General features: G+C 49.2%; 1 protein-coding gene across 2 annotated transcripts in view; it reads right to left on the bottom strand.

The window, feature by feature from the left end:
- Positions 1-68: 68 nt before the first annotated feature.
- CLUH (clustered mitochondria homolog) overlaps positions 69-11784 on the bottom strand; it is a 32582-nt gene continuing 20866 nt past the window's right edge. For both annotated transcript variants that reach the window (XM_030230877.2, XM_050981939.1), the window contains 13 exons: positions 10832-10984; positions 10170-10232; positions 9247-9491; positions 8391-8475; positions 7757-7910; positions 7283-7422; positions 7092-7172; positions 6380-6505; positions 5794-5915; positions 4482-4575; positions 3581-3715; positions 2495-2568; positions 69-1931 (listed from right to left, as the gene is read on the bottom strand). In XM_030230877.2, coding sequence (XP_030086737.1) covers positions 1781-1931; positions 2495-2568; positions 3581-3715; positions 4482-4575; positions 5794-5915; positions 6380-6505; positions 7092-7172; positions 7283-7422; positions 7757-7910; positions 8391-8475; positions 9247-9491; positions 10170-10232; positions 10832-10984 — 1623 coding nt within the window. In that variant the 3' untranslated portion in view covers positions 69-1780. The remainder of the gene's footprint in view (positions 1932-2494; positions 2569-3580; positions 3716-4481; positions 4576-5793; positions 5916-6379; positions 6506-7091; positions 7173-7282; positions 7423-7756; positions 7911-8390; positions 8476-9246; positions 9492-10169; positions 10233-10831; positions 10985-11784) is intronic.

The raw sequence follows: 11784 nt of genomic DNA, 5'->3' as shown, positions 1-11784 counted from the left end.
GAGTGGTGGCTCCAGTGCTGGTACCAACACTTTGCACCAAACAGTAAAGAAACCAAAAAAATACCTGCAAGAGTTTAAAAAGCTTTTAATGGACTGTAAGACACTAGTAAAAGAAAAATCTTGTAGGAAAGATGCACTGTAGTTATTTATTGATTGCTTTCCAGGAAATTCAGAATTTTTCTAATAGGAGCAAATTCATTTGAAGACTCTGCTTTGTTGCCTCCAGCACCTCAGAGGCTGCTCCCTCCTTCCCCCCGCCCAGCCCCGAGTTACAGATACCTGTAGGGTCAGACAGGAAACCGAGGGTACAGAGCACAGGGACAGCACTTGGCTCCAAGGGTCAGTAAGAGCAGCAGCGCGCATTAGCACGGGGCACGATCCAGGACAGAAGGTGAGGCAGGAGAGGCTGGGCGCCGGCAGCGCGGGGCTGCGGCCAGCCCGCCCTTCTTCTACAGCTTGATCTGCTTGGAAAACGGGACATTCAACTCTGTCGGCATCCCAGGGCCTGCAGCAGCCACTTCTTACCTGCTTGAGGACAGTGACAACCCCACAGGATGTGTGTGGGAGGGGAGGGGACAGGAGGATTTCTTTAGTGGCACTTGCCGTTCTGTACCGTCCATTGCCAGCAATGGCAGCTCCCAGCTCCAGTCCCAAAACCAGTGTGCAAAAACGCCAGAGGCAAAGGTATTTGCCAGAGGTTTCAGTGCTGGGGGAACTTCAGTTTTATTTAAACCCCTTGCCCAAAACCTGGTACTTTCTGGTTGTGATTCTGTCAGGTTCAGGGCCCTCAGCTCTGTGTCAACAGCTGCTGTTGCAAATGATACCAGGTCTCTGTTTCTAAATTTTCCTCCCCTCTCTCCTGCCCTTAAACAGGGCTGTGATTCCCTCCTTACTCTCCTTAGCTCAGCCCTCATTTGCTGCATTCCCACCTCACCGAGGCACTGGGGTTTCCAGTGCAATGGAAGTTTGTGCGCTTTTTTGAAGATCAAGCCCTCACTCTTTGGATACAGTATCCCAAGTTACTCAGCTGCAAGCAGAGGCAGAGGTGGAACGGTGAATATAATATATATATATATATCTATATATATATCTATCTATATCTTTACCTTGAAAATTAGAATGTGAATGTTACAAAACCCCACTGAATTGCCAAACTGCCAACCAAACATAGAAAAAAATGGTTAAAGGGATCCCATGGCTATATCCTGATGTAGAAAATGCTGTACATCCCCCACTTCCACATGTCACAGGCTTCAGTCATCTCAGTGACACAAATATGGCTGTTCTCAGCCCAGGCTTGAATAGTGACTGGGGGAAATCAATCTTTTGGCTTGGAATCCACGTTTTACAAGAACGTGGAGCAGTGATGGGGCTGGTTCTTTACTGGTTTAGCAAAGCAGTGTCCTTAGTCAACATAAAAATGACCTGAGAAATGTTACATTCCTCCAGACAGTTCATTTGGAATTCATATGTACAAAGTAGAAATAACTGCTGCGCACACACACGACACGGACACACACACGGCAGGAGGGCCCCGCGCGCCAGGACGGGTCTGTGCTGCCTCCGGCCACTTCCCCTCGCGTGGCAGACACAAGCTTGGGCAGACAGATTACATTGCTCAGATTAGTTCTTTGCATTGTGTATTAATTGTACCAGTGCAATAACATTGTCAAAAAGGAGGAGCTGCTCCGAGGGCAGCTAAGGCCCTGGGCCAGATTCAGAAAAGGGTGGTTTAAACTTTTTTTTTTAAAGCGAGGTACACGTTAAGCAGAGCTCTGTGTTAAGGGATGGCAGCAGAAGGCATGCTCGGCTCAGCCTCCTTCTCCTCCACAGCTTTGTCCTCTGCTTCCAGCTGTTCCCCACTTTTCATGCTTTCCTGGAGCTGCTGACGTCGCTGTACCTCGGCTTTAAGGTTCTCCAAGTCTTTTTGGCTGAAGGGGAAATCAGGAAGGGGAGCAGACATTAGACTGGCTGTGGGAATAGTGAAGTAGGACAAGGCCTTGTTCAGTGGGGGAGCACTGCTTGCACCTCCCTCCCCCACAGCTCAGCCATGCCTGAGCACAGCCAGGGCCCAGTTTGCTGGCTGGGTTTGAACAAAGAGGCACCAGGATTTGCTCTCTCAGTGGGGCTGGGGCAGAGCAGGGGGTTCATCTCGCTCATGGACAGGCAGCCTCCCGCTGCTGATGCTGCATTTTTACCACCAATGATTATTTGCAGCCTTAGAACAACAGTCTTGGCTCAGGTCATCTATTTCCACCATCATGCCAATCAAATTTTCAACTAGAAGTACAAAAGACAGTTCATAGTAATAATAATAATAATAAAATAATCTAATAGTCCTACTGCTTGCAGTGGTCTTGAAAATGCTAATCAAGGCCTGAATTGGGATCTTGGCTAAAACAAACAAATCCTGGGGAGCTGGTTTGTGCTTTCTTGTGAACTAAGATAATACGGACTTGATTTCTATAGGCATAACCCAGAAGAATCACTGTACCTTAGTGGAATGAAGAGAATTCCATTGATAATGTTCAGCTGCTCCAGGACACTGGCCATACTGGGAGCTGTGAACTACATCACAAGGGAAAAGAAGTTTTAGGAACCTAGAGAGGACTCTGAACTGCTAAGCATGTCTCTTTACCAACGACTGAGAAAACAGCATTGTTTACACATTATCCACCTCTGTATATCCGTAAGCTGCAAAGCACCATCTAGAGCTTCCCACCAGTCCCCACAGGGAGCTCCTGCTGAACCTTGCAGGACTTCAGTTAAATGCATCACAGTGCCAGTTCCAAAATGTGTTGGGTTTTCTAGCCTCCTTTAAGTATTTTAACAAGGGTAAACCCTTTAGTGCTGTTTTTATGGGTTTGAGCCTCTTCACTGGCCACAGTTCCCTGGAATTTGATTCAAGGTCCTTGTTCTCCCTTCACTGCCATGCACTCCTCAGTGAGGAGTGTTGCCAGTTCTCCACAGGGAGAACACCCACACATAGAGCATTGTCCCACTCTGTCCTCCCTGCAGCTGGAACCTTCTTTCCCAATCTACTGGAGTACAGCCTGGCAGGGAGAGTGCCCATGGCTCAGGCTGGGTACTCTGCCAGGTGTGGAGGCAGGTGGGAGCAGCTGGGTTTGGCCCAGGAAGGCCAGTCATTGCTGCTCCATGTAAGGTAAACCTGACAGCCCCTCTGTGCTCCCTGCCCAACCTCCCCAACCACAACATCCCTGGAAGGAGAACAAAGCATTGGTAAAAGATGACAGCATTTTTGAGGATGAGGAAACTGAAGTATTTCTGGGTTGAGCAACCTGCTGCCTGGCAGTGAGTCAGCAGCAGGGCAGGGTTGTGTGCAGGTGTGCCAGGCCCTCACCCCAAGAGCTCTCCCTGTACCCTGCTGCTTCCCCAGGCATCCTGCAGCGCTGTGCTCCATCCACACAGGTGACACCACACTGTGTCTGAGCCACTGCCCTAGCAAGGCCTTCTGCCTGGGAAGGGACAACTGCTACTCCCTCCTGACAGTCCGTGTCCCTCGGGAGCAGCTGGACACATCTCCATCTGGCACAGCGTGATCCCCAGTGCTCTGGGTTACCTTCAGGGGCATGATGTTGGCATTGGAGCCGTTCTTGTAGATCTCGTTCATTGTGCGCTGCAGAGCGACCGCTTGCTGCGTCAGGTATTTCAAGTACTCGGAGCTCTCTTTGGTCTTTTCATGGTGTTCACCGAGCTGATGGGAAACGGGAGAAAAGGTTCAACATCACAAGTGAGAGCAGGACCCAAGCCGGGTGCTGCCAGCTTAGCATCCCTACAGGAACTCAGCAAAATGGATTTTACCTGCCTTGGCATTCCAAAACCAGTAAAACAGTTCCTCTGGGAGCCTTCGTATCAACATTTCACATTTTCATCAAGTGGGAGAATATTTGCTGGGTGATCAGCATTCCCTGCACTGGGCTCTTCTTCCAGAAGCAGCATCCCAGCACCCTCCCACCTGGACCAGTATTCCAGCATTCCCCACACTGGGCTGTGCCCTCAGCCAGCTCAGCTGAGTCACCCCGTACAGCTGCAGACGTGCTCAGACAGCCCCAGGCTGGGGCAGGAGTTTCACTGAGCAGCAGCCAGGCTGAGAGCTCACTACCAAACCAGTTTGGAGCTGGTATTTGAAGACTAGTGGCACAAAACATAAGAGAGACCAGTTTTTTCCAAGCCCCACCAGAACATGGGGCCATGCCACAAGAGAGGTGCTTGTACAGCCACGGGTAGAGCACGGGCACATTTGCAGGAAGCTGAGCAAAGACTCCTGGCATAGCAGTGGGCAGTTACTGCACAGGGCAGCAATTCTGCCCTGGCCCTACAAGGACTCCCTGGCATCTGCTCAGAGCTGTTTGTAGGAAAGGCCTCCCCAAGGCCCAGGCTGGGCACTGGATTGTAGTGGAACTGCTCAACTCTGGCCCTGCAGTGACAGCTCACAAGTGCACAGTGGGGCCACTCATCACCTGATTCTTGTAGATGGTGTAGCCTTCCTTCTCGTGCTGCAGAGCCGACCGGAACTCTGCTTTGCTCTCGTACACTCGGGCAACCAAGTGGTGGCTGAGGGAAGGAAAAGGGCTGAGTCACTTCTCTGAAGAAGAAACATTTCTGTGCTGCAGCAAGCGTGCCTGTGCCATCAGTGTCTGGGCTGAAAGTCTTACCACGAGTGTCAAAGCAGACTGAATGCAGCACCTCTTCCCAGCCCAGCTGAGGATTCAAATACTACACTAATTAGGTTGGATTTTAACTGGAATGCTGAGAAGTGACCTAAAGAGGTAAAGACTCTTTTGTTCTGCATCCAGGAAAGCTGAAGACCACAACAGTGAACTGAAGGGAGAGGCACATCCATGGGAATACCTTGGGGCTGGATTTGTTAACTGGAGAGGAAGGCTGCAGCCCTCAGCCCTCAGGCAGAGGCAGGCCTGAGTCCCCTGGGCTCTTGCCAGCTGGGAGGGCTGACTTGGCTGGGACTGTTGGCCTTGGTGCTTCTGGAATGAAAAAGAAATTGCTGGGTTTGGCAGTGTTTCTCTGTGGGAGGAGATGGATCTCTCCAAGCATCCCAGTGCCACTGAGGGACAGCTGAAGACTCTCTGGGAGCCTGCACATTCATCAGCCACTGGAAAACAAGGCAGGCTCTTGCAGGTGTTTAATCAGGTTGATTTGCAGCCTGATGGAGAACAGATGGCTGCAATGTGGCAGCAAAAACTGGGAGTGGGCCACACCTGGCTAAGAGAATCAGTTCTGCACTGAAAGACAAGAGGGCATCCAGCACTGCAGCAGTGGGCACTGGAAGCAGATCCTACAGGTGTCTCACCAGTCCCAGGTCCCTTGGGAACACAGAAGCCACTCAGGGTTTTTATTAAAATACAGAGTTTTATGGCAAAAGACAAAAGCACATAAAATGATTCTCAAAGATCCCTCCCTGAGGGCTGGAACAATTAAGCATGAGCATTTAACATACTGTGCCTGGCTCCCAGTGTAATTCCCTTACAGGCTCTCCAACCTTTACTTCCCACATACAATTTTCTGTTGAGAGTCCACAGGGACCAGGCTTATACTGACAGATTTTTTTGAGCAAGTAGCATCCCAGCAGATCAAATTAACTTTAAGAACAGATCTCCAACTTTTGAAATAACAAACTTGGATACTGCACAATGACCTTGGCTCTGGGACAAGACTGAATATGCAGTTCTCAAGCCCAGACCCTCCCATGTGAGTGCTCAGTGAGTGTGCTCGCTGTGACAGCAGTGACCCAGCCCACACCCCACCCTGCCTCACCTCAGTGCAACCTTCAAAGACTTGGAGCCGTGATACTTGGAGCTGATGGCCAAGGCGTTCTCCAGGAACCGCAGGGACAGGTCATACTCCATGACCCCATGGAGCACCAGGCCAATGTTGTTCTGTACAGAGAAGCCAAGCAGGCATTGGGAAAGACACATTGACACTGCAGTTCCTGCTCTGTGAACAGTGGGACCCCACAGGTGTGTCACTGCCAGAAGGGCTGTGACCCTGGCCAGTCCCTGCAGCAGTAACACGTGACAGGGACCAAACAATCCAGGCACAAGGGAGGTAACAAACTCTCCAGTTTGTGCCAGCGCAACAAGAACATCATAAACAAAGGAGTTTTCCTAAGGATTACAGGGGCTCAAAACCATCTGCAATATCCCAGTGCAGAGCTCAGCACAGGGGCTGATCCTTCCAGCTGAAGGTTTTTTTCCTTCATCTAATGGCACCAACCAGCAACTACCAGGGAGGAAAAGCACTGCCTAAATATTTGTTTTTAACAGCCGTCATGTGGGCATCTTAAAGGCCAAGAGGTTTCTCAGAGATTAGGAACTCGAAGACTCCTAAACAAATTACTTACATCTAAGAGTGCCATTTCTGGGTGATCCTCCCCAAATACCAACAGCATGAGGTAGCGTGCACGGTACAGCAGGTTCAGTGCTGTCGAGAGTTGGCTGTTTGCAAAGCAGTACAGAGCCAGGTGCATCTAGGACAAGAGAAGGGACCCAGCATTACTCTAAAGGAAACTAATCTCTCCACACCTTTCCTTAGCTGCACATGAATAAGAAGTCTTCCTCACTGGTTGAAGGATATCAGTCACTTTGAAAAGTCCACTCTGCTGGCTGATACGCAGTCCCACTGAGGTGTCCCTGAGGACACAGCACAGAGGAAGCTGTGTATTTTATTTCAGTTTCTCTTAATACCCCTCACAGAATATTTCCAACCTGATTTGCATATGTATGTCATATTCTGACTGTGTTTTGGGGGGGATTCTTTCCTCTTTTTGTTTTTGATATAAGCCCAGGGCTAAAGCCAGGAGAATTAATATATCTAAATAAATATGCAGCAGACAAACACTAGAAACCTAGGTTAAGCAGGACAAATAGTGAGCATGCAGGGGACACACAGCTTTTCAGAAGGGTCATAAAAGATGATGAAATGGAGAATTCTGGAAAGAAAGCTGCAGAAGAGAGGGAAATGCAATTGTTATCCAGCTGCAGACATGAACTAAGGCTCTCAGACTGCAGCCAGACCCCCGAGGTGCTGCTGCTCCCCCAGCTCCCCATACTCACATATTCCTGGATGGTGTTGGGGTGTTCAATGCCCAGGACCCTCTCGCTCATTAGCACCGCTTTCTGCTGATTGCTTAAGGCCTGAACAGAACAGAACAGAACCCAGGGCAGGTCACACCACGCTGTGAGCCTGAGCAAGCATGGGGAAGGAACGAGAGCACTGAGGAAATGCCCTCGGAGCCCCTGCTTACCTCTGAGTAATCTCCCATGATATAGTTGAGCCGAGCTAGCAGCCTCAGGCAGGCACAGATTTCTACATGCATAGCACCATACACATTGTTGAACAGGTTTAAGGCTTCATTGATGAGCTCACAGCCCTCCTTCAAGAAACCTGAAAAGAAGGTTATAAAAGATATATATATAAATATATATATATATATATATATATATATGAAAGAACCTCTAACACTGCTGGAAACAGGAAGTGAGACCAATGGTGGGATACACAGACACAGGTCACTGCCCTGGAGGCAGAGTATCACTGCCCTGACCCATCCTTGCTCATTGCTGGTGGCTTTATAGCAGGAGTGTTCCATATGGTCTTGGACACCAGGATTCTCTACCAAACCAGTTGGCAGCGGTGTCCTGGTAGCCATGCCCCACATACCCTGCTCTTCCCATTATCAGGGATCATCAGGAGAGGCAGAGGCACATGGGGTCTGTACCTTGCTGAACTTTTGCTTGCCCGCTCTGGAAGAAGTGGAAAGCATCGGAGGCTTTGGGGTTTACATGCTTCACTACAGGGAAGATGTTAAGAATATCCTCTTCTGTGAAAGTGGGCTTGTGCCTGTTGTCGAAGTTGTACTCCTTCAGCAGGATCTGGAGGGACCAAAAAGAGTGGAGGGCACAGTTACCACTTCCACAGGCACTTGGCAAGAAAAGGGGCAAAATTCTGAATGTGGATTCACAGTCAAAACATTTCCTGTACCACGACCTGGGACAGAACTCTCCAAGGTCGGATGTAGGTGTGCACCACCACCTGCACATGGCAAAATGGCACAGCGGTGACAACACTAAGCCCGTGACAGGAGAGCTCATCCAGCTGTTGTCCCACAGCCCACAGAGGAGCGAGAAGGCAGCGCTTGAGGCCAGCTGCTCTTCCAAGGGACATGCCAGCCAGTTTACCCTAAGAGGGAACTGGATCAGAAATCTGTTTCTCTAAGCTGGGACCTGTATTCCAACATGAACACCACAAAGACCTTTTGGGGCTCATGCTGTGCCTGCAAAACACATTGCACTTACTCTTCATGTTCCTCAATACAGATCACGATGGCAAGGGAGGGAGGATGTGGATCTTACCTGGACTCCAGTTTTGAGGGAGATTTCACGGAGCAGGGTGATTTTCTGTAGATTATACACTTCAGCTGCTTGGTCAGCATTCTCACTGCAGAAAGTACACACAAGCTTCAGCTCTCAGGGGAGTTTCTGCTCAAGGCCATTGCTCCATTGTGGGTACCTGAGGCACAGGTCCCTGTACAGCCAGGTCTAACCCAAACCAAGGACTAACACTGCAGAGTTTATCCACAGTCTGTGAAAGCCTACAGAGCCAACAGTGCTTTTACAGAAATCCTCCATGTGTTCTCAAAGCCCACTGCAGTGTTTGGGCAGACTATTTCAGCTCTTGGTGAGGAGCAAGCAATCCTTGTCACGAGGGGATGATCACTGTCCAACTGCCAAAAGTTGGTTTACCCAACTAGCCATGGCTTTTCTCTTGGGACACTTCACTGGTGCTTCCAGTTTACCACTCACAATGTGCCCCTTCCTTATTCCCCATCTCTGCTCATGTACAGGAGCAGTTGTCCTTTTTCTGGAGCAGAAGCTCCCTTCAGCCTAAATCACTGCTGAAATAGACAAGTATCTTCTGACTATACTACTTCTGCTTCTCACCTTCTGATCCCTTCTGAAACCTTAGGAAAGGTTTCCCTTCCTCCTCTGCTTTTCATGGCTGCCTTTGCATCATAGGTTTCATCTGATTCAAAGTCTCATTTCCCCCTTCCTACTCTTTGCCCAATTTTTTTCCATTAAAGATCTGTGTAAGTCCCTCAAGGGTACAAATTTTATTCAAACAAATAAAAAAGGGAGGTCCTGTTAATGAACAAGAGCTACAGAAGTTTGGCGCATCCAGGGACAAGCCAGGGTCACCTGCTCCACTTACCATTCAAGACTGAAATCAAAATAGTTCTTTGCTTCTGAACAAATATTCTTCCATAGCTCCTGAGGGGTCATGCTTGCCCATGCAGTGTTATCAGCATTGCCAAGGTTCCTGTTTTTCCTTTTCTTATTCTTCTTCTTAGAGACCAGCTCATCAGCTGGAAGATGGGCAATGGGATTTGGGAAGGAGCTCAGAAAACAATTGAGGAAGTGGCTGATGGCAGCAGATAAACCTGACAGCTCCACACCCTACAGGGAGACACCAGAGTCAGTCAGGAGAGACACCTGCCATCCCACAGCACTGCTCCAACCCCGAGCCTCACACACACCCAGTCCTACACAAAAAGGGGCACCTTCCACGAGGGGGACAGGAAGGCAGTATGTACAAGTGGCACTAGCACAGACAGAGTTACAGTGACCTAGGATTGAGTGTGTGCCTACACACAGAAATGTAGTGTAGGCACATACACTTCAGGCTGCTACCTGGGACAGAGAGAGCAGAGAGTGCAAAGAAGGTTTTGGCACTGGAACCAAGCCAGGTTGTGTGTGAACACGTACAAGGATATGTAGTGTTGAGTCAATTAAAAAGGCTTCTTAGAAGGGGAAAAGCAACACTGTTTAAGAGGAAAAAGTATTACAAAGAAAACAAGCTGTGATTTCACTTTTAAAAGCCTCCAACATAATGAGTGAGGATCTGGGGAGGAAAAGCATGAATGATTGCTCTCCGGGAAAGCTTTCTTCAAGTGGGAACTTGTTTTCCCTTACATAGAGGCCTGTACCTATTTCACTGCTAATGAGCTTGTACTTCTTGTTGCCATGCAACCCCCAGGAACTGCCTAATGAGAGGAGAACCCCAAACAGCTCTGTTTGTGGAAAAAAGTCATTAGGGAGGACATATGAGGCAAGAGGTCAGATTGCAGGTCATACCTGGAGGTACGTCTTGAAGATGTGTTTGGCTGATCGTGTGATCAATTCACTGATTCCAATTTTCTACCCAAAGGAATAAAGAACAGACTGAGTGCATTGGCAAGAATATCGAAAAATACACGGGGCTTCTGAAATGGTCTTTTAGCAAGATCTGCAGAAGATACACTATTCTCCCTGCAGCACAGAACTGTAACAGCCCTCCTGGAGGCAATGAGGAGCCCCTGGCACCTCTGTGCCCACATGCCACGGGTGCAGCTCAGCACACCTCAGCAGTGCTTCAGGGGCTACCACAGCCCAGCCTCCGCCTGCTCCTGGGCAGCCACGCTCACAACACTTCAGAGTTTGATCCAAAGCCCAGATGTGTCTTAGAGGCTTAAAAAATGCAGGCTGAAAGTCCAACTGTGTTACTCACTTTTACATTTGGGAATCCCTGAAGCAATTCTCTACCCCAAAAGATAGTCACAGTTCCTAACATTATGAAATCCATTAAGGCTTTGGAAAAAAAACCTCCCCAGACACCACTTACAGGTCCTCCTCCCTCCTCCCCCGTTCTTGAAGCTGTTTATTTTTACACAGAGAGAACAACTGGCCAAGTGGGAATCTCCTTGGGACAAATGATGCCAGAGTGGTTTGACGTGTCTGATGTTAAGCCTGATGCTTACAAAGATGTGATCCAGCTGTGCATGGCCAGGGGTCTTGGTGATGAAGTTGATCACTTTGCCCAGGTAGCGCATGTTGATGCCCCTCTGGTGCATGGCCTCAGCCAAGGTCGCCCCATCCATCGGGAGCACTGTGTGATCCAGGCAGTCCTTCACCTGCAGGGTACACACAGACTTTGGTTACTGAGAACACCAAGGAAAGAACTTCCATTTTAAAAAACCCACACCAGGAGGCAGGACAGGCATTCCCCAATGTCACTGGAGACACCTCCCTACCTGGGGCTGAGGGCTGCCCTGAAAGCAGGCACTGACCCCAAACAAGACTCTTTTGGTGGTAACACCTGCTGTAACACCAGGGACCACCATGGTAACACAGGCAGCGGGGACACCTGCAGTAGCCAGCCCAGTCTGGGCCAGGTCCTTGCCACTGGGGCCAGTTTCACTCCTCTGTCTCATCAGGGAAGGAGCAGCACTACACTCTCAGAGGCAGAGGCAAAACAACTCCCATCTGTGCAACTAGCAGGCTGACCCTTCTTTAAGGGCCTCACAGCCACTAATTGCCATTTCCAATTAAAAGAGTACGCGGAGCTGTGCACACACAGCTGATAAGGACAAATGGCACTTGCATGTAAAGTTGTGCTGCAGTGCTGATAAACAGTTGTTTAATTCACGTCATGGAGTAACACTAGCTCCTCTCTGATATGCAAAGGACTACCTGCTACAGCAGCTGGTCTGCAACCTGCTCTCACACAGGCCTGTGCAGTGTTTTGGGTTTACATACTGGAGTATCAACAATCACCAAGCCCTTTTCTGACTCACTCCCCTCCTTTTTTGTATAAAGACTGAACAGCTGGTTCTGAAGGCTGTGCTGACTACAGAATTAGTGGATTTAGAGTTCAGAAGAAACTTTCCAATAGGGAAAACCCTCCTGTAACACAAAACTAACAACTCCTGGA

This window comes from Serinus canaria, chromosome 19 (assembly GCF_022539315.1).
Source record: "Serinus canaria isolate serCan28SL12 chromosome 19, serCan2020, whole genome shotgun sequence".
NCBI classification, from domain to species: Eukaryota; Metazoa; Chordata; class Aves; order Passeriformes; family Fringillidae; genus Serinus; species Serinus canaria.
This window is presented reverse-complemented; position numbering and strand designations above follow the sequence as displayed.